The 22,285-nt window shown below is 41.7% G+C and overlaps 3 protein-coding genes across 3 annotated transcripts; 2 read left to right on the top strand and 1 right to left on the bottom strand.

The window, feature by feature from the left end:
* The first annotated feature begins 1,514 nt into the window (after positions 1 to 1,514).
* On the top strand, positions 1,515 to 3,295 carry LOC140355825 (complement factor H-related protein 2-like). Its single transcript, XM_072440468.1, has 5 exons — positions 1,515 to 1,701; positions 1,786 to 1,852; positions 2,106 to 2,279; positions 2,800 to 2,964; positions 3,041 to 3,295. Exons 2-5 carry the CDS (start codon positions 1,792 to 1,794, stop codon positions 3,229 to 3,231), a joined length of 591 nt encoding a protein of 196 aa, XP_072296569.1. The 5' UTR covers positions 1,515 to 1,701; positions 1,786 to 1,791; the 3' UTR covers positions 3,232 to 3,295.
* A 6,982-nt stretch (positions 3,296 to 10,277) lies between these two features.
* zbtb41 (zinc finger and BTB domain containing 41) lies at positions 10,278 to 16,190 on the bottom strand. The gene is made up of 11 exons (XM_072441198.1): positions 15,981 to 16,190; positions 14,344 to 15,377; positions 13,557 to 13,764; positions 13,256 to 13,319; positions 12,766 to 12,913; positions 12,564 to 12,693; positions 12,261 to 12,356; positions 11,819 to 11,925; positions 11,647 to 11,752; positions 11,279 to 11,367; positions 10,278 to 10,871 (listed from the first exon to the last, which is right to left on the bottom strand). Exons 2-11 carry the CDS (start codon positions 15,353 to 15,355, stop codon positions 10,318 to 10,320), a joined length of 2,514 nt encoding a protein of 837 aa, XP_072297299.1. The 5' UTR covers positions 15,356 to 15,377; positions 15,981 to 16,190; the 3' UTR covers positions 10,278 to 10,317.
* A 959-nt stretch (positions 16,191 to 17,149) lies between these two features.
* Positions 17,150 to 22,245, top strand: LOC140356330 (protein crumbs homolog 1-like). The gene is made up of 8 exons (XM_072441197.1): positions 17,150 to 17,321; positions 17,819 to 18,766; positions 19,534 to 20,084; positions 20,158 to 20,323; positions 20,410 to 21,316; positions 21,394 to 21,435; positions 21,510 to 21,632; positions 21,709 to 22,245. The coding sequence occupies exons 1-8, from the start codon at positions 17,273 to 17,275 to the stop codon at positions 21,956 to 21,958; spliced, it is 3,036 nt and encodes a 1,011-aa protein (XP_072297298.1). The 5' UTR covers positions 17,150 to 17,272; the 3' UTR covers positions 21,959 to 22,245.
* Positions 22,246 to 22,285: the final 40 nt, after the last annotated feature.

Raw genomic sequence — 22,285 nt, forward strand, 5'->3', positions numbered from 1 at the left:
AAACTTTTGTGGATTTCTGTGCTTCTCCGTTTATTCTCTCAAAAGTCACGGCAAACAACAATGTGTTACATGTTTACATTCTACGTTCTCTCTCTGTCCGCTCTCTCTTATTCACGAGCGCTCTCCTTTACTCAAAACAGGCGAACTATTGGTACCACCACAACATAGCATGCATTTAAACTGAATGAGTAATTGGTTGTACAAGACATTTTAAGTGTAGTTGGAGATGTAATCGCTAACTTAGATTCGGGAGCAAGACCACTCCTCAACCTCTTATTTCCTGAGCAACCACACCTCCACTCTTTAACCACGCCTCTTATTACCCAGAAGGCCTATATATGCACCGGCCAATCCCAGCATCTCTCGTTGTCTCTGCTCTCTCGACCCCACCCTCCCACCCCATGTCTCTATCATCGTCACCTTAACACATCACCATCCATGGAGGGGGGGTTCTGAATCGGCTGGGCTGATTACCCGAGACAGAGCCCCCATCCTGAGTCTCTACCCAGCTCATCTCATCGATCCCTCTCATCTCATCGATCCCTCTCATCTCATCGAGCTCTCTCATCTCATCGATCTCTCTCATCTCATCGAGCTCTCTCATCGATCTCTCTCATCGATCTCTCTCATCGATCTCTCTCATCGATCTCTCTCATCGATCTCTCTCATCGATCTCTCTCATCGAGCTCTCATCGAGCTCTCTCATCGATCTCTCTCATCTCATCGAGCTCTCTCATCGATCTCTCTCATCGATCTCTCTCATCGATCTCTCTCATCGATCTCTCTCATCGATCTCTCTCATCGATCTCTCTCATCGAGCTCTCATCGAGCTCTCTCATCGATCTCTCTCATCGATCTCTCTCATCGAGCTCTCTCATCGATCTCTCTCATCGATCTCTCTCATCGATCTCTCTCATCGAGCTCTCATCGAGCTCTCTCATCGATCTCTCTCATCTCATCGAGCTCTCTCATCGATCTCTCTCATCGATCTCTCTCATCGATCTCTCTCATCGATCTCTCTCATCGATCTCTCTCATCGAGCTCTCTCATCGATCTCTCTCATCGAGCTCTCTCATCGATCTCTCTCATCGAGCTCTCTCATCGAGCTCTCTCATCGAGCTCTCATCGACCCATCATGACTATTATCACTAAACATTCTTTCGTATTTCATTGTTGTGGCGTGGTCCTTGCTAGTGAAGTACCTTAAGTACAGTGTTTTCATACAGTACAGTTTCAATTATATCTTAGAAAAATAAAACATGTGGGGGGTATCCATATTAATAAACCAAAAATGTTTCTTTTGCCACAACTGCACTTTGGAGAGTCATTTGGATTCAATGGGCAAATGATGCAGTGTTTATTTGCTCTTGCATTATTTCTAACAATTTAACCGACGGTTAAAATGTTGACTTTGCCTTTCACAGCAAAGTACAATGTGATCAATCAGGGATTCTGGCTCTTGCCTCCCCATCTGAGGTTATGACATAAACACATTCTAGAATTGGAAAACCACCAATAATAGGCAACCAGATGATCCAAATGTATTTGATGTTTGCTTCTGATATTTAACCAACCATTGACGTTCTGATTTGTATAATTTCGAAATACTTAGTTGTAAACAGAACTATCCGGGAAAGTATTTTGAAATGTGGACTTTCTGTTAGGCAAACACAATCGCTGACAAACATTCTGCTGTTTGGGGTAAAGGCTGGCTGTAATCATTAACAGTTCTATTACTTGTAGAACAGCTTCTGCATTACTTCTGCGTTATTCTTCTGCCGTCAGGACAACATGGACCTACGATTGCTTGGGTTATTGGCTGTGGTTCAATGTCTCTCCGCAGTAGAGAACGGTAAGCCTTTATTTAAAATGAAGAATTCTGCAAAGTAACAGTATCATGTACCTTTTTATTATGAAGTCGTAATAAAAAAATGTTTTGCTCTCAAAAGTCGCACTATTATTTTGAATGGATTGCGTTCCAGATACTGATTCAATCAAGGGCTTTGTGTGGGCATTACAGTAGACACTTCTGATTGTCTAGCATTCATTTTTCTTCATCAACGAAATGATCATATTAAGAGTTTTGTATGTGCTCTTCTGTCAAGGCTGTCCCCCTCCAATCGTCGCAGATGGTTACTTTGTCTCTGAGCAGAACGATTTCCCCGACGACATTCAGCTGTCCTATGCCTGCAACACTGGTTTTAAGCCAGCGACGATTGGTTGGTGGGCAACAATTACCTGTCAAAATGGAAAATGGTCTTCAGCACCGCTGTGTATTAGTAAGTGCAACACTAATCAGTTATGTTTATAAGTTATGCCATGAAACACCAAATAATGTAAATAGTGGGTTATGTCATGTAAATAGCCATTTCCGGATGACTACATATCAGAATTATGTGAAACTTGAGGACTGAACAAAAGTATAAATGCAATATCTTTTGTTTTTGTTATGAGATATAGTATGAGAAAATATTTCTCGAAAATATTTCTCACAAATCTGTCAAAATATGTTTGCGCAATTAATATTAACATTAACAATCCATCCCACCTCAGAGGTGTGGCATATCAAGTTTCTATGAGACGGCATGAATATGGTACAGTTGTCCATTAGACTGGCGTCCCAGTTAATGCCAATATCCTGCACTTCTGCGACACACACACACACACATACGTACATACACACACACACACACACTGTAGATGGGTCACAGGAAATGTTATGTCTGTGAACATCCAAAGAGTATTGTTCATTGGGGACTTTCTACATTAATTTAGCAATTCATAACTATTCTTCCACAGATGAAACGTCATGCTTTGTTCCACAAATCCCCAATGCCGATTGGAATAAGATGGCAGAAGACGGTGACAAAGCATGGATAAAATGTAACCCTGGGTATGAAAACAAGATAAGTGCCGTAGCCTGTTGTGAAAAAGGAGAGTGGAAGAATTTACCAGTCTGTGAAAGTGAGTATTTGATATGAGCAGTGTCACACACACAATCAAACCAAATTATAATCTACAACATTGTCTGCTTTTACAGGGCTAGACTATTGGTGTGGGCTTCCTCCACAGATCCCAAAAGCGGTCATAATTAACCAGGTTTACAAGGACATGTTTCAGGAGCAGGATGAAGTGGAGTATGTATGTCAAACAGGATTTAAACGGGAGGGGCCTGTAAAGGCTAAATGCAGTACTGGGAAGTGGATAGATCTCCCTTCGTGCAGTAAGTGAACAGGAGCATACATGCACATCTATCTGTGATATCCATTTTACATAAGACAATGTGGCCCTGAAGTCACTGGTGACCACATATGGGCCAAATGGTCAATCCTTCCTCTTAATGTTTCTAAAATGACTATTCCGTATCCTTAGTGTTGTTAGCTATAATTCATTTTGATACATACAATTATGACACTGAAGAACACTAAGGTTCAGATTCATTTTACATTTTTGCTCCACAACATTTTGGGTGTTTTGCAGCCGCTAAAGTCGACACTGTGCCAGACGACAACCCTCAACCTACAGGTAATTAACCTTAACATACACTGTCTGCACTTTTCCTCTGAATAATCTCAATAAGTCTATTTTGAGTCATCATATTGTGTTGTGTCTTCTCCAGTCGACAAATGTGACAAAAACCCTCCCCCCCTAATCAATGGAGATTATTATCTTAATGAAATGTTTGTGACATATCAATGTAATTATTGGTACAAACTAAAAGGGATCAGTAAAGTGAGATGTGCCAACGGCGAATGGGCCCAAATGCCCACATGTGAAGGTATGGAGTATTTATAAGCAATTAAATACAGAATATTCACTTTAACCTATACTTCAATTTGTGCGCAGTTGACTTCTGTACGCTGGACACTTCTAGCGGTAGTGGGCTTGAGAGCAGAGGTAACGTTATAATGAAGTCTGGAACCAGAGTGGAATTGTCTTGTGACCGTAAATGGTACGGAGACCGTTTTGTGTATGCTGAGTGCAGCCAAGACAAGCAACTGTCTCAGTCTGGATGTAAGTATGCAGACAATGGACCTGTCTTTTTACTCATATGTTACTATAACACTGAGCCTCTTGCTCAATAAATATTTTTGTTTTAGGTTGTACTCGGACAACACATTACTCGGTAGGTCACCATAAAATGCTTTTAACATAGCCCGACTACGTTTAAACAGAAATTTGTGAAATTTATTTGTTTCTAGCGCTTATGTGAACGACGCGTTTGAAACAGTCACAAGAGGAAGCCACTGGTCACGTCCCAAGTTCATTAACAACAATAAATAATAAGGATAAAAAATAAGATTGTCATCTTGTTTCTGTCCAAAAATAACAAAACAGTTTTGCAGGTTTCTCCTGTGTCTAGGTTAGCACTCCGCCCCCCCCCCAAAACCTAAAAGCATATGGAGGACCAAAAATGACATAATTGGAAATAAATCAATAAATAAAATGATGAACGTTGGATAAAAATATATAAATGTGTAAATAAATATATGCATTTAAACATTAATGCACATACTGACCATTGGAAAGCAAAATAAAGCTTGTTTTTCCATTCTTCTATAATTATTGTTTATTTTTTCAATTGATTACTTTTTACTTTCAGAGAACACATTTCCCTAAAAGCATTACCGTATTTTCCGGACTATAAGGAGAATAAGTTAAACCAGCCAAAAAAAAAAGCTAAATATAGAAGAAAAAAATATATATATATTAAATGCACTGGAGTAAAAGTTGCATTTTTTGGGGAAAATTATTTGATAAAATCCAAGACCAAGAACAGACATTTCATCTTAAAATGCAATTTAACGTAACACCTTCAGCTACATGATGCATAGACAACGAACTGTCATAAGTGTCTGGTATGTTAACGTAACATATTAACAGTGAAGGGAATACCAACTATATTAACTTGAGATTGTATTAAACTGTACTTTGATATAATAACTAAGTTATGCTGAAACTATGAAGGGTTTAGTCCTCACACGCACACGCGGACACATATCCCATTGTTCCTCTATTACACGCTCTTTGATAAGAAGCTTGAGAACTGCAGACGAACTCAAGGACAACTCCATATAAGGCAACAGCGACAAATGGAAAGGTACTGGCGAGAAAACCAACAATGCGCCTCCCTTCAGCCAACGATGCGCCTCCCTTCAGCCAACGATGCGCCTCCCTTCAGCCAACGATGCGCCTCCCTTCAGCCAACGATGCGCCTCCCTTCAGCCAACGATGCGCCTCCCTTCAGCCAACGATGCGCCTCCCTTCAGCCAACGATGCGTCTCCCTTCAACCAACGATGCGCCTCCCTTCAGCCAACGATGCGCCTCCCTTCAGCCAACGATGCGTCTCCCTTCAGCCAACGATGCGCCTCCTTTCAACCAACGATGCGCCTCCCTTCAGCCAACGATGCGCCTCCCTTCAACCAACGATGCGCCTCCCTTCAGCCAACGATGCGCCTCCCTTCAGCCAACGATGCGCCTCCCTTCAGCCAACGATGCGCCTCCCTTCAGCCAACGATGCGCCTCCCTTCAGCCAACGATGCGCCTCCCTTCAACCAACGATGCGCCTCCCTTCAGCCAACGATGCGCCTCCCTTCAGCCAACGATGCGTCTCCCTTCAACCAACGATGCGCCTCCCTTCAGCCAACGATGCGCCTCCCTTCAGCCAACGATGCGTCTCCCTTCAGCCAACGATGCGCCTCCTTTCAACCAACGATGCGCCTCCCTTCAGCCAACGATGCGCCTCCCTTCAACCAACGATGCGCCTCCCTTCAGCCAACGATGCGCCTCCCTTCAACCAACGATGCGCCTCCCTTCAGCCAACGATGCGCCTCCCTTCAACCAACGATGCGCCTCCCTTCAGCCAATGATGCGCCTCCCTTCAACCAACGATACGCCTCCCTTCAGCCAATGATGCGCCTCCCTTCAACCAACGATACGCCTACCGTCAGCCAACGATGCGCCTCCCGTCAGCCAACGATGCGCCTCCCTTCAGCCAACGATGCGCCTCCCTTCAACCAACGATGCGCCTCCCTTCAGCCAACGATGCGCCTCCATTCAACCAACGATGCGCCTCCCTTCAGCCAACGATGCGCCTCCCTTCAACCAACGATGCGCCTCCCTTCAGCCAATGATGCGCCTCCCTTCAACCAACGATACGCCTACCGTCAGCCAACGATGCGCCTCCCTTCAACCAACGATACGCCTACCGTCAGCCAACGATGCGCCTCCCGTCAGCCAACGATGCACCTCCCTTCAGCCAACGATGCGCCTCCCTTCAACCAACGATGCGCCTCCCTTCAGCCAACAATACGCCTCCCTTCAACCAACGATACGCCTCCCTTCAACCAACGATGCGCCTCCCTTCAGCCAACAATACGCCTCCCTTCAACCAACGATACGCCTCCCTTCAACCAACGATGCGCCTCCCTTCAGCCAACGATGCGCCTCCCGTCAGCCAACGATGCACCTCCCTTCAGCCAACGATGCGCCTCCCTTCAACCAACGATGCGCCTCCCTTCAGCCAACAATACGCCTCCCTTCAACCAACGATACGCCTCCCTTCAACCAACGATGCGCCTCCCTTCAGCCAACAATACGCCTCCCTTCAACCAACGATACGCCTCCCTTCAACCAACGATGCGCCTCCCTTCAGCCAACGATGCGCCTCCCTTCAACCAACGATGCGCCTCCCTTCAGCCAACGATGCGTCTCCCTTCAACCAACGATGCGCCTCCCTTCAGCCAACGATGCGCCTCCCTTCAACCAATAATGCGCCTCCCTTCAGCCAACGATGCGCCTCCCTTCAACCAACGATGCGCCTCCCTTCAGCCAACGATGCGCCTCCCTTCAACCAACGATGCGCCTCCCTTCAGCCAATGATGCGCCTCCCTTCAACCAACGATACGCCTACCGTCAGCCAACGATGCGCCTCCCGTCAGCCAACGATGCACCTCCCTTCAGCCAACGATGCGCCTCCCTTCAACCAACGATGCGCCTCCCTTCAGCCAACAATACGCCTCCCTTCAACCAACGATACGCCTCCTGTCAGCCACCGATGCGCCTCCCTTCAGCCAACGGTGCGCCTCCCTTCAGCCAACGATACGTCTCCTTTCAACCAACGATGCGCCTCCCTTCAGCCAACGATGCGCCTCCCTTCAACAAACGATGCGCCTCCCTTCAACAAATGAGACGCTACCCTTCATCATACGCCCCATATTGAAATGTTATAAAATGTCGAGCGCAAGGTTTAGAGGTGCGTCCGGACTATGCCCGTGTAAGTCGGCGTCACACACACTATGCCCGTGTAAGTCGGCGTCACACACACTATGCCCGTGTAAGTCGGCGTCACACACACTATGCCCGTGTAAGTCGGCGTCACACACACTATGCCCGCGTAAGTCGGCGTCTTCGATAGAGACAGATAGTAAGCGGTCTGTTCATCTGTATTAGAATTGTACTGGCAGGGCTTAGACATTTAATTGATTCTTGCCCTTTCTTTCATAAACAAGTGCCAAGAACAGTTATTCAGATAACTATAGCATAAAGAAAACGCAAATCACAGAATCAATTGAATTATTTTTCCTCTGTGTCACTTCGAAACAACTCCACAAACTCCGGAGGAAGAGGAAATTCCGATTCTTCTTCTGCGTCGCTTAGAGCCTAGAGCGCCCTCTTGCGGTTGTCAGTGTAAAAATAATCATCAACATGTGACATGCGGTTGCCAGTGTGAAATTAACAAATAATATCACAGATCTCTCCGGCCAAAACTATGAAAAAGGTGCGACTTATAGTCCGGAAAATACGGTATGTAGGAATGTAAATCTATACTTCTCTTGCAGACCATAGGAACTCCTACAAGGGCTGCATTTTAAGAGATAGGCCTCATATAATAGACATGTAGTCATCAGACACCTTAAAAAACATTGATCCTTTGTCCTGCTTCCACACTGCCAGAAGAAGAATGTGCAGCTGTCTAAGGCTTACATGTAAGATCTTTGTTGGGGTAATGTGAATATGGGCAGATTTCAGCATTTTGTCCCACAGTCAAGTGCCAGCTCCACCTGCTTTACTTACCAGCACATCAAAAGACCAGACTAAACTGATTTACAGTCATTATCCTGTACATTCGGTCCACACAAAACATCCAGAGCTAAAAACAGATGTGTTTATCTCAAAATCTGCTGACAACATGTGGTAGTAGCAGTTTTACTTTGGAATTTGCAATTGTGGGTTTAGTTATTCATAAATGTTTGGTTATTTATAAATCAATCCCTAAGTGTCCAAACAACTCAAACAAGGGTGTAATTTCAAACCGAGTAGACTTACTTTGATTGACTTTGCATTTAAAGTAACTATCTGACCCTGAAGCCTTTTTTATGATTTTGGTATGGCTTTTACATTGACCACACACATGTAGCCTACAGCCTGTACTTTTGTTAGTTGTCAGATGTGGAGAGGCACCTCATGTAAATGAACCAATGTTTTTGGCTTTTGACTAATGCTCATTGTGGCATTTCCACAGAAAAGAAGACATTAAACACCCATTCATAAAGATTTTAATATTTTTTTTCATCTTTACATCTGCAATATTTTAAAACACATCAAACAAACAAAACAAAACAGAAAACACCAACAGTGAGGTTAGGAACGCCAAGAAAATTAACATAAAAACACAGCACATCTACATATGTTATAACCAGAAAATGTGGCCCTGAAAGAAAAAAAACAGACAGATCAAGATGGGAAGAGTCAGCTCTCTGCGGCCCTGCACGGCTCTCTGCGGCCCTGCACAGCTCTCTGCGGCCCTGCACGGCTCTCTGCGGCCCTGCACAGCTCTCTGCGACCTGCTCATGTTTGTTCTGCTTTACACTGGGAAGTGACTGGCTTCGCTGGGCACGTGCCACGGGGCAAAAAATATTTTTATTGAAACAACAGTGATACATTTCCACAGTTTTCCTGTTAATCTGAGCAAAGTCACGGCAACGGCCCCTAAATCTGACCTTAAATCCCTCTGAGTTTAACGCGTGAGTCTGACAGATTCTTGTAATGGTTGCATCAACACAATGAACCCATGAATTAAACAGATATTTTTTTAGGTAGGAAGTTAGGATTTAAATGTTTCTTTAAATTATTAATTAATTAATTGTGCATTCAATTAATTTATTACACATCTAATTAATTCATACTACATGTTAAAAGTCCCCTGGGAAAGTACTACACATCCCACAATGCAACAGGGTTCATTGTAGTTCCTTAAGGCCCGTATGCTGTGGTTTTTTCCATTATTGTTTTTGCCATTACTGTGTGAGGAGCAGAGCCTAGGGTTGCTGTCTTTTTATCCTGCCTTATCCTGTGTGTATAGGTACCGTGTGCGTCCATATGATATAACCACACACACAGACCCCAAAGATTTACACACCCACGCACCTTTCCTCTCAAATCCATCTGTAAATAGACCTCCTCCCAATGTTTGCTCCCTTCAATAAATGTTCGAGTGTGAACTGAAGTTGTCTGTTCCTTCTGACCGAGGAAGACTCAGTTGAAGATTGATCAGTAATCAGTGCATACCGGACGCACATAGTATCGCACACTGCATTTAATTAATACAATATGCCATTTTATTAATTCATGACATAATAAAATAATGAATTAATTATGCACTTAAGCAATTCATGTTGGCACACTCCATAGACTTCAGGCAAGTACATTTTCCACAATGCATTTCATTGCTAAGTATTCAAATGGCGTAGCAGTTCTTTTATTTACCGCATTCTCAACTCTCTGAAGTACGCTCTGTCCCAATTCCCCCCTGCGTCCTTGTGCACTTTCAGAAAATACACACTTCAGTCAAGTGTGTAGTATGTAGTGCGAGTATTGGGATAGGGCCACATACAATGCTCTCCAGTCCGACCTCTCCACCCGTCACCGTGGCAACAACTGGCAGATTACAAAAAAAACCTTTATGTAAACCCAGGTAAATATTAGATTGGCTTGTTTGCTGACTTGACTAGAGTGAAAGGACACTATATTTTTCAATTACCTCTGTATAAACAAACACTAGGGAAAGAGAATTAACTTTTTAAATTATTTTTTGGCCCGTAGGCTTTATTGGACAGGGCAGATGAGAGTGAAAGGGGGGGTAGAGAGACGGGAGGACATGCAGTAAATAGTTGGAGTCGGCATTCAAACTCACAACACTGCGGCCATAGTTCTAGTTTGTAGTATGCACTGTACACAACCTGAGGCACTGAAGTTACATAAGGCAAAGGTTAATATAGATTTGGATAATAAAGTAATAAGATAAAAGAAAATAGTCAGTTATCTTTTGAGTTAGTGACACTCTGCACAGAAGAGGCTGAGTCCAGACCGAGCAGTGTGCCCAGGTAGGACTGCTCCCGGGGGTCTAACATCTGATCGGGCCTCACCTGGTGGACCACATTAGCGGGCTGGGGGTTTAGTGTGTACTTTTCCAAGAAGGCCAGCTCTGTTGTGGATGGGTAGCTTGATTGTTGTCCTTGAGCTTGCCCCACAACTGCCATGGAGACAGATCCTAAAGTGACAGGCACACGAACGCTGGCAGGAGACGGGATGCTCAGGACGGTGGATTTGGTTTTGTCAAAGGCCTTTGTGGTCTCATAGGAATCAGAGGTCAGTTTGTCTTGGCTGAGTGTTCCCACAGGCTGCACAGTGTAGCGGATGTTGTGGACGTGGTCAACGTGGTATTTGAGTTTGTCTTTCCGTTTAAAAGCGGCACTGCAGTGAGCACAGTTATAGGGCCGTTCTTCTGAGTGGATGACCATGTGCTTAGTCAGCGTCTTCTTAATCCTGAACGACTGATGGCACTCGGGACATTTGTGAGGCTTCTCCCCTTTGACATAAATCATGCAGTTACTAAAATGCACATGCGCCAATCTGATGTAGTAGAAAGTAGACCCAATGAAATTGCAGTGTGAGAGAATATAAAACACCACAATGTGTGATAAGGTATTGTACTAATGAAAAATAAGACAAGACTCTATGTGTGTGTGTGTGTGTGTGTGTGTGTGTGTGTGTGTGTGTGTGTGTGTGTGTGTGTGTGTGTGTGAATATCTATCTATCCTAGTGGACTCAAGACAATGATCGAGATGGGGATGAAAAAGGCTATATATATATATATATATATATATATATGTATATGTATATGTAATATATATATATATATATATATATATATATATATATATATATATATATATATATATATATATATATATATATATATAAATATAAAAATACCTGAATGAGTTCTGAAATGGCTTTCTAAGCTGGATTTTCCTTTAAATTCCTTCTTGCAGACTTCACATTGATGCACAGCAGTTTTATACCTATATCAACCACAAAAGGCAACAGGTCAGAATGTTTGAATATATGTGTCACATGTATTCAGAAGAAGAAGATTCTAATCTTCATAGGCAGAAAGTAATGTCCTGTCCTGAATAAGTACTACGTTTACACGCACAATTGACAAATTACCTGTTATTTTCAGCTATATCATAGCCACAAATGGAGAGTATATTTTGGAGACACAGTTAAATAGCTGGACAACTCAGCTGCTATCGTCCTCAAATAATTTGAACAAAAGTATAGTGAACTTCAACACATACTTCTGCCACACTTTCTGTCCCAAGTGTACAGTTTTATAGTGAACCGTCAAATGATCGTGCCTTCTGAAGCACTTTCCACACTCTTCGCACTGATGTGCTTTCTCACCTAGAAAAAGTTAATTTTAAATCAGTTTAAACGTCAGTTGCAAGGTGAGGGTCAGCAGTGTCCTACCAGAGTGTATTTTTTGATGTTTACTCAGATGGTCATGTCGGATGAAGGTTTTCCCACACTGAATACACTCATAACGCTTGTCATTATGATGAACTCGCAGATGAAGCCTAAAAAAATATATTTTTTATCAAGCTGCAGTTACTTATTTTCCAACAGAAATTTGTCACTGGATCATTGGCATTCATAGTTGCCTATATGAAATGAACATTTTTATTTACTAATATGAAAAATACATGTTTTTTTATATTGGGTGACTTAAGTTGTAAATTATGCTTTTAACTGTTTTAGATCCAGTAATTACAGAAATATTAACTGCAACCAGATTACTGGTAATCTGTTTTAAATGGTTAGCTTGTAAGAATGTGGTGCTTTCACTTGAACTCACCTATTGCACCCATTTCTAATATTTAAACATATGAATTTAGTCCCTTATGGAACTGACCTGTAGGAACTGCCATGACGGAAGCTTTGCCCACAGATACTACAGAGGTGCGGCTTCTCCCCACTGTGTATTCGCATGTGCTCTCTCAAAGTTGTCCTGTTAAAAACAAAGATTTGTTTTAAGGATTGGCACTAATGACAAAAAGTGATATCTGGACATTCCACCACACAAATACTGTCAGTATTACTAACTTGGCTAAACGTGTCATTGTTGACATGTCCTTACTATGGTAAGGACATAGTAAGAACAGATTTAAAACATCACCTTATGTTACATTTAGTGAGTACAGTACTAGAGACATACCGCTCCCTCACAGACTTTCCACAGACAAAGCAGGTCCACTTCCTTTTGCCTCCGTGTGTACACTCTATGTGCCTTCTTTTGTTTCCCGAGTCATTAAACTGCCGCCCGCAGATTTCACAGGGGAAGGGACCTGATAACAGCAAAAAAACTGTTACAGAAAGTACAGGAGAATTTACAGTTCAATTGATGATGCTTAGATTACCTAAATGTGATTTTTCTTGGTGCTTTAACCTGGCAAATCTAGACTTGAAGTATTGGTCACAGAAGGAGCATTTGAAAGGCAGCTCTTGGGAGTGTAAAATCATGTGCTCCTGAAGATGTGGCCTCCGTGTGAACGTCTTTTGACAAACCTGTGGAGCCATTAAGCACATGTTAAGAAGTCACTGCTGCCTTCACTAGGGCTGCACAATTATTGAAAAAAACAAACAAAAGAAAAAATAATTTGAGACAAATAATGTATTAATGTAACGTTTTATGTTGTTTTTTTACATTAGAGAGTAACTTTGCTCCAGGTTTTAGAGGCCAGAACAAGTGTCCATATCTTCAGAACAGATTAAAAATAAATAAATACATCTGATACTATTTTTGTGATTGATTGGAGTGGAGTAATCACAATACAATGTGTTTAATTGTACAGCCCTACCACACACATTAAAAAAATTAAATCATGTTAGTTTAACATTTGTTCTTACAGCACACTTCCATCCTTCACTCCTCTTCATTTTTTTGTTGTCTTGGATATGGTCAGGATGAAACCTAAATTAAAAAAAGAATAATATGAAATCCACTGACAGGTTTTGTAAATAACAGACAATTCTTTAATTAGTGCACATCTTAGTGGGGTGTAAAACTGTGTTAATCACCTGTAGTGCAGGTACGAAAAAACTACTACTATTACAATTGAGGAACGATGACAGGGGGAAGATGTGTACTATAATGGCATAGTTATAATGTTTTGTCTGATTTGTGTATATTTCAAGTTTCTGTTGTTACCTCCTGATGTGTTTTGCTAGAGTCTTTTTGCTGGCATGGAGCTTGTTACAGACAGGGCACTGGTGCTCTTTCTTTGAGGAAAAGGTGTCGTCGTTGTGTTTTTTCTTGTGGACTGTCAAGTTTGACTTGGTGGAGTAGCACTGGAGGCAGATCTCACACTGGAACGGCTTTTCTCCAGTGTGCACCCTCGTGTGGCTCTCATACTTAGCTAAAAGGTAACGCAGAAATAATTAATGTATTTAGATTGCATTAACATACTGCAACATCTTATTATATGTGTCCCGGGGTATCCTACAGACATAAAGATCCTTAAAAAACACTAACACTCTATTCGCTTATTTCTGCTATTGTTTGACAACGGCCAAACCATGTTGGGTGAGACGAGACACAATTTCCACTTTAAAAAGTTTCTTTTAAACAGACCAGAAATATCTAGAACCTTGACATGTTTGAGATATCTTGTGCATCCAGGACAAGAAATAAAAGACATAATTAATAATTTATAAATTACTTTCACAATTGACCCATACAACTTCCAATTTATTTAGATGTTGTAGTTTTGCAGTCATTATAACACAATGTTGTTGTTGTTGTTGTTGTGCACTCTTTTTGTCTTTGCAAAAAACGCAAGGAAAATATATCAGAAGATCTTATGGTAAGTTAAATTTGTCCCTTCTCTACCCAATACTATTACCTTGTCTTTATAGTTGGCTTACACTGGACATGTTACATCAAACTTTCAATCTGTAAGTAAGAGGTTAACGTTAGATTAGAACTAATATTGTACCTGCTCGGTCAAAGACTTTGTCACACTTAGGACACTGCAGCGTCTTCTTGTTGGACATCTGAATAATAACTGGAGCCAGTCCTTCGGGATATTCTTGGCCGACACTTCGTGATGCTTTTGCTTTCATAGAAACAGCATTTGTTATTACGGAATTGTGCTGACTTTGAGTTCTCTCTGTTGTTAATTGACCTGACTCAAGTTCAGCGGTATCATCATCTAGCTCAAAGTAATCATTATCTTGAACGTGGGGGTTGTTGTTTGCTTCTTTAGTTGCTTCCTCCAAAGAATCTTCAAGTAATTTATTTTGTTTATTGACAGTGTTTTCTCTTTCATTATCTGGCTTATTTTTCAACGTTCTTTTTCTGCGTGATGATCTTCGTATTGCTGCAGAAGTCTGATTTTCACTTGTGACTTGACTCACTTTTTTGCTGTACAATAAGCCTTCAGGGTTTGGTGACTCACAATGACTTGGACCTTGAATGTATTTGGGATCTGCTGACAAATCATCACTGGTCAAATCAACTTGAGAAGCAGGAGATTTTGACTGAGCATCTTCAGAAAGCAGTTTTAGTATGTCCATCATGTCCAAAAACCGTGCTGCTGCTGTTAAAGTAGGGATGTCTGCTTCGGTTACAATGCATTCTGAGGTGTATAACATTTCTACTAAATGCTGAAAAACGGGTTCATCCACGTGGTCCAGGGTTACATGTGTGGCGTCTGGATTTTTGGAAAACTCAGCGTGGAAGTAGCTGCTTCCATGGGCCAAGACTGCCTTATGAGCGCTGTACATCTTCCCACCCACAGACACAGACACATCACAAAACCTTTGCCGGCCCCGGTCTTCATTCAGGAACTTGAGGAGGTTGTGACTGTGCTGGGACATAGTGATGCATCTGCTCACAGTATTAGCGGCTCCTTTCGAGTTTAGAGTTGGAGTACAGCTCACAATAGCTTCATTTCTGGCCTCTTTACTGCTACAGGTTGGAGGCAAAGAGATGGTTGGTTTCTTCATTTTGCCCCCAAATAAATGACACCTGTAATAAAAACACCAACAACAACATAATTTTTATTCAAGGTAGTTATTTTGTTCACATGTGTGCAATGTGTAAAACGATTTAGGTAGGTGTTTTAAAATTAAATGGATTATTTAGGTACAATTTAAAAGCAAACTGTACCTGACCGAGGTTTAATGAAGTTAGTATTAAAGTACTTTCCTTAGGATTTGTTTATCTGCAGTCCATTTTCAAAGTATAATTCTTATGTAAAGACGTATTTTCCCTTCATATCATAACCCTCTTTTTTATTTTTTTTTATTTTATGTCTACGTATGACAAAAATACACAACATCAGTTAATCATGCTAACAATGATGCTAACCAATATTTAGAAACATGCTAACAATAGAGAAACTATGTAGCAGGTAAAGCATATAGCTAAATACTGCCGACAATGTTAGCACACTGAGCACTGATCTCTAGAAAACCTGAGTCGTTTGTAAAGATCCCTATCGCCCTCAGGGACCCCTACATCCGCGCTTCAGTTGACAGCGAAAGGGCCCCGTGTGAGGAGAGTGTTGACACACGACACGGCGGAGACCACAAAAACTACTCTCGTACAAAAAGCTAATGTATTTCCCACCTTCAACGCTCCGGTCGACGTGTGGAATCACAACACACTCCAGCCTACGCAGGTAATTGGCAGGAAAGAGCTGAGAAAAGTCATTAAAAATAATAATAATACAATTACAGAATGAGCTCAAACGCCCCACCCTGTTTATATGGAGTGACACGTCCCAACAAACTGACCGCTGATTGGCCGCTTTGGATTTTGCTCCGTTTGTAATGAAATTCCGAGGAAATAAAAACATAAACCTGCAGTTTATGAAGGTTATTTTGTGATTTTATTAAAAAAAAATTTACATCGAATTTATTTATTTTTTTACATCGAATTATTATTTATTTTTTACATCGAATTTAAAAAAAAATGTAATCGTATTTATATACAATGAATATTTTTACTTGATTCGATGCAAAAATAATTTCTAAAGGATACAACAATAACAACATCTCATGAACTCATGGTCTTTGAAACACCAAAGCAATTGAAGAAGAATTTCTAAAAAATACGACAAAGTCTGAGGAATAACACTTGGATGCCAACCGCCATAAAACAACAACAACAACAACAACAACTTGATTCGATGTCCAATTTTTTTTTAATATGCGTAATAAAAACACAAAATAACCTTCATAGCAGTTATCTTATTTGGGGTTTATCTAAGTTCCTCATAACAATTGCATTTTTTACACTCTTATTTTTGTTGTTTATATTTATAAACCATGACTTGTCCTATTCATGGGTTTCAGCTTCCTGTTATATGGATGTTATTTAATGTTTTGTTTCTCGTCATTACTTGTTAAATCATGAAATCAACTCAATTAGTAATTTCTCACACATTGTGTTTACCCTTGAGTCATTTGGGTCACGTTATATTTATTTATCTATTAATGATGATGATGATGATTATTATTACTCTAATTGAGAAAACATTTTGGCTATTCTACTCACCTTTGATCGAAATTTACCTAGGCCCTGTACTAAACTCTAAAGTTGTCTGATTGGCCAATATAGCCTTTTCATTATTCATACACTTCAAAAGTCATTTGATTCACTGGTCAGGTGTACTCAGGGCTCTCACTTCTCTTTTGACTCCAATAGATATTTTTAAAGTAACTCAAATGAGCTGAACCCTGAACCCTCCCTGGCACATTTAAAGCGTAAGACACTGTAAGTGCATTAGCTTAATCCTTTATCTGGCTCAACAGACTCTGTGAACATGTTTCAGTGTCCACATGCGAGGGAAGATGGCCAGGGCTGGAGTTGTCTTTGAGTTAAAATGAAGATTTAGTTTGATAAAAGATGTTGCAATAATGCAGTGGCTAGGAGTGCACTTTTGGAGTTTATTGATTCTTTGTTCAGGTAAGTTTCCTTTATTGAATCTATCCTGCTCTTATGGATTGTGCATGTCGTAGCGCTATACCATACCAAAAATAATTCAATTCTATTCAATTTGTTTTTGTAACACCCAAAATCACAACAGTGGTTGTCTCAAAGGGCAACAGTGAGAACAGATTAAACAATGTTCATGTCCCAAGGTCCCCTGTCCTTAGACCCTCCTTCTTGGTAAGGAAATAATGAATAATTGTGTGCATTACTATACAGCCATGGTTCCCAAAGTGAGGCCCGGGGCCCACTGGAGAGGTTTGAAGGGCACTTTAAGATATATATGTGTTTAAATGTATCAGTATAAAACCTATAGCCATTGTTATTTGTTTTCCATATGTAAAGCAAAAAGCAAAATATTTTTGGGCGGCTCCGTGGGAGTTTTGTGTTAATAAGGGGGCCACAAAGCTGCACAGTTTGGGAATGGCTGATATATTTTCTAAATTATAAGTAAATTGTTTTCTTTTATACAGGTACTTTCACAAAAGAGAGAACTGGTTGTGAACAGCAACCATGCCAAAATGGAGGGACTTGTGAAAACGACAAAGGAGGTTTCCGGTGCCTTTGCTCTCAACAGAGCCAAAATGGACGCCTTTACGGAGGAGAGAACTGCACAGTGGCACTTTCAGGCTGTGATGATAGTCATTGTGAGAATGGTGGAATATGTTCGCCTCAGCTTGTTGATGGTGAACACTCTTTCTCATGCTTTTGTCTCAGTGGCTTCACAGGACCATTGTGCCAAATACAGACTGTCTTCTCTTTTGAATCACAGGGATACATTTCCATACAGGCTCCAGACCTACAACCTTCTGTCAGTGTAACCTTTAGCTTTAAAACGGATAGAGAGGTGGGGACCCTGTTGCAACACAGAGTGGATAACCTGCTCCTCAGCATTGAACTTGTTGATGGACGTCTTTGTCTTAAAAGTTGGAGATATAGAGGACCACGGACTTTAGTACAGAGGCTCCCAGATTATTTATCGGACCATACATGGCACACAGTGGAGGCATCTCTCGGTGGTTTAGTCAGCCTGATGCAGCTGCTCTGCTCTGGGTCCAACTGCTCCAGGGAAACTCATCCTGAGCTCCAAGTACTAGAACACACCTCACCCCTTACACAACCACAAATTCTTCTCTATAGCCTCACTATAGGAGCAGTCAGTGGCATCTGGGGGTCAAATAGTGATTCAGAGCACCCTACAGCTTTTTTGGGTTGCTTCAGGGATGTCTTTGTGGGCTCAAGGCTGGTGGTGCCAACTTCAACAACTGATGATTTTCAGACAAATGTTACTTTAGGTTGCAGCAATAAAGACAAGTGTGTTGAGAGGCCATGTCAAAACCGAGGCCGCTGTATGAGCCAGGGGTGGAGGAGCTACACCTGTGAGTGCGTCAGACCTTATGAAGGCACCAGCTGTGAACAAGGTAATGTAGTAATGTAGTTTGGTCTCAAAATATTTGCACAGTGACACAATATTTAGGATTTCAGATGTATAAAACCCTATGGGTACACCGTTTTTTTTTTTTTAAACAAAATCACTCACGACAAAAGTAACTGGACAAAGTTCATACCATAAACAAAATGTTCAAATATTTTGCTGAAAATTAGATTAGAATTAGGATTAGAATTAGGTTTAGATTTATCTTGATTTCTTCTTGTTTGTTTGTCTAAATACATCGATACATCTGCACCAAAATGTACATGTGAGCCACATTAAACGATGTGGATTCATCACAGAGCTTTCAAGATAGAACTCATCAAAGACAGGCTCTATTAGACTAATCTCTTCAGTCTAGGAACTACTACAAGATGCTTGGAAGAAGAATGTTGCCAGTTGGACTGCAAATGAGCTTACTCATCTGAAATAGCACAGAATACAGAGTCGTGCATCACAACAAGCATTTAGCTATTTCTAGGCAGGGAGATTTTGAAATCTCTTTAATTAGCTGACCTAGTCTGCCCGCACAGATGACAGCTTTAAGACCTGTGCCATGTGACAAAGAGACGATAGCTTAAGCAGTTCTCGCTGCTTGATATAGATAATAACAACATGGGTGGAAAGGAAAATTGGATTATTCCTTCACCTGGCCAGCCTCACTTTCTGGCCAAACTATTCTCCGCTAGTGATATTGTAGAATCTTTTGTATGTGCAGTGCAGAGCCTAATTCTCTTCACTATTCTTCCATTACAGAGTATATTACAGCAAGGTTTGGAAGCAAAGAGTACCTAAGTTATGCAGTTTTTTCATTGGATGATGACCCAGGAGACACTTTGACTGTATCCATGTTTGTCCGCACCAGACAGTCCAGTGGCCTGCTCCTCGTCTTGGCCAACAGTACCAGCCAGTACCTCCGCCTGTGGCTGGATGATGGTAGAATTAACGTTCAAATCAACAACTTTGAGAGTCTTGTTGGCCAAGGTGCCATTAGTGATGGACATTTCCATTTGCTGACACTAAAACTGGAAGGAACAACAGCCAGACTGTTTCAGTCGGTCCAGAATCAGGGTTCCACAGCCATCAGACACATTCAGGCCAATGCTGGAGATGTTATTTATGTCGGGGGTCTCGCAGACCCAAAAGGTAGTGCCTCCTTTGGTGGCTACTTCAAAGGCTGCATCAAAGATCTGAGACTCAACAGCAGACGTCTACAGTTTTATCCAATAGCAGCTCTGGTGGACTCCTACAATCTGCAGCAGCTCAACAATGTGGAACAGGGATGCAGCAGTGACAACGCATGTGCTGTGAGTGGCTTGCAACATTTGTCTGAATATACGACATTTAGTATTATGAAAGTTAGTGAGGGGATGTTCACAGGTCAATCCCTGTCTTAATGGTGGAGTCTGCTACTCCATGTGGGATGAGTTCCTCTGCAACTGCCCCCCTACCACGGCAGGCCATCGATGTGAGGAGGTTAAATGGTGTGAAATTTCCCCTTGTCCCGCCTCAGCCGTTTGCTTGCCGCACTCTAAAGGTTTTGACTGTGAGTGGCAGATTAAGACTTGGAGGAGTTTATTTTTTCCCAATATACTGTTCTTGTTCTATTAAAATGTGTTTTATTTATTGCAGGTTTATCCAATGTTACAATTAGAACTCTAAACAGCCCTCTGCATTACAGAGGCAACAACAATATCAAGCGAAGCTTTACAAATGTCTCTGTAAGTTTCCGAACAAGACAGTCTGCTGCCACATTGCTGCACACGGTAAAGGGCTCAGACTCTCTCACTGTGTCTTTAATGGATTCCCAGCTGACAGTGCAGCTGGTTGGAGTTGACCAAAACCTGAGTTTAGTGCACGGCACACGTCCAGTTAGTGATGGTCTTTGGCACACTGTTGAGCTGAAGATGGAAACAACAACACTCCAAACCCCTCTGTGGATCCTCATTCTAGATGGAAATAAAACACCAATTGAAAGGTTCAGATCTCCACATACACTGGATTTTATCAGAGAAGATGCAGATATTCTCCTAGGTGGAGTGAATGCTGCCGTCATCAATATGACTGGATGTTTTGGACCAGTCGAGATTGGGGGTCTTTTTCTCCCTTTCCACATGGACACTGAACTCAACTTTCCTAGACCACAGCCAGAGCAGTTTGTGAGAATAGACAGTAACATAGTTACTTTACAAAATGGCTGCTGGGGAGCAAGGGTTTGTGAGCCCAGCCCTTGCCAGAATAATGGTGTTTGTGAAGATGTCTTTGACCTGCACCAGTGCACTTGTTCGTCGGAGTGGACAGGGCTCTTGTGCCAAAGGCCGACAGACGGGTGCCTCTCCAGCCCCTGTATGTTTGGAAACTGCAGCAGCCTTCCCACGGAGTACAAGTGTGACTGTGAACCAGGGTATGGGGGAGACCAGTGTGAGCTGGAAGTCGACCTCTGTGAAAACAGCAACTGCAGTAATGGTGCCACATGTCTGAAGGGTTTAGAGACATATACATGTCTTTGCCCTCAGAATCTGACAGGAGAATACTGCGAGTATGTTATATTTACTCAAGGCTTTATAAAATGACATAGGGATGTATTACTGTCTGTAATATTGTGTTTTTTGACAGTGAGAAACTTCCAGAAATTCCATGGTACATTGAGACAAAACCGTAAGACCTTTTATGCTGTACGGCTACTAAGGCTTATTTATTTCTGAAGAGTTTAAATTATTTTCCGTTTACAGACTTCCTCAGCTCCCTGTGGCTACTTGCATCGGCACACGCCGGAACTACAGTTGCTTCAACGGAGGAAACTGCTCAAAAGAGGAAAATGCATGTCTCTGTTTGCCTGGTTTCATTGGACAGTGGTAGGACAAAATACCATGTGGAAAAGTAAAAAAAAAACATGTAATCATAACTTTTGGTATTTTTTTTGTCATTTAGGTGTGAGAAGGATGTGGATGAATGTGCCTCTGAGCCGTGCATGCACGGAGGCTTCTGTGCTAACTACATCAATAGTTTTGAGTGTGTGTGTGACGTGAACCACTCTGGGAACTACTGCCAAATCGACATCAGTGACTTCTACTTGTATCTGTTCCTGGGACTGTGGCAGAACATATTCCAGCTTCTGTCCTACTTGGTAATGCGCCTTGATGACGGCCCAGAGGTGGAGTGGGGCTTCCAAAATGATTAAAGATGTCAGTTAATAAATCCAAATGTTAAGGAATATATATTTTGATGAAAATACAAGGCATATTAGTGAGCTACAATAGAATAAAAAGAAAACGTTTTAGTTGCATTTTCCATAAGGAACATTTCATAGTTCACATGTGCCTTTGGCTCCATTTTTGATGTGGAATATTATCCTCTGTGGATTATTAGCTGCATGCGCACCTTTAAACGTTAATCTTTTTGCTGTGCATACAGAGCCTACATTGTGTGTACATATATCTTACACTTAATGATATAAAATGTGTGAATCTGACAGAATGACAAAAATAATTGTGTTTTGCCATAAAAA

This window comes from Eucyclogobius newberryi, unplaced genomic scaffold (assembly GCF_026437365.1).
Source record: "Eucyclogobius newberryi isolate DKJ021-1_F unplaced genomic scaffold, fEucNew1.0.hap1 SCAF_12, whole genome shotgun sequence".
In the NCBI taxonomy this organism is placed as follows: Eukaryota; Metazoa; Chordata; class Actinopteri; order Gobiiformes; family Gobiidae; genus Eucyclogobius; species Eucyclogobius newberryi.

Excerpts from the sequence above, each read along its gene's own strand:
- LOC140355825 (XM_072440468.1), top strand. The coding sequence starts at position 1,792 with ATGGACCTACGATTGCTTGGGTTATTGGCTGTGGTTCAATGTCTCTCC. Across the intron at positions 1,853-2,105 it reads TCTCTCCGCAGTAGAGAACG|GCTGTCCCCCTCCAATCGTC; the intron begins GTAAGCCTTTAT and ends TCTTCTGTCAAG. Across the intron at positions 2,965-3,040 it reads GAATTTACCAGTCTGTGAAA|GGCTAGACTATTGGTGTGGG; the intron begins GTGAGTATTTGA and ends CTGCTTTTACAG.
- zbtb41 (XM_072441198.1), bottom strand. The coding sequence starts at position 15,355 with ATGAAGAAACCAACCATCTCTTTGCCTCCAACCTGTAGCAGTAAAGAG. Across the intron at positions 13,765-14,343 it reads CAAAGTCTTTGACCGAGCAG|CTAAGTATGAGAGCCACACG; the intron begins GTACAATATTAG and ends GTTACCTTTTAG. Across the intron at positions 10,872-11,278 it reads CCATTTCAGAACTCATTCAG|GGGAGAAGCCTCACAAATGT; the intron begins GTATTTTTATAT and ends TTTATGTCAAAG.
- LOC140356330 (XM_072441197.1), top strand. The coding sequence starts at position 17,273 with ATGCAGTGGCTAGGAGTGCACTTTTGGAGTTTATTGATTCTTTGTTCA. Across the intron at positions 17,322-17,818 it reads TTTATTGATTCTTTGTTCAG|GTACTTTCACAAAAGAGAGA; the intron begins GTAAGTTTCCTT and ends TCTTTTATACAG. Across the intron at positions 21,436-21,509 it reads TGGTACATTGAGACAAAACC|ACTTCCTCAGCTCCCTGTGG; the intron begins GTAAGACCTTTT and ends TTCCGTTTACAG.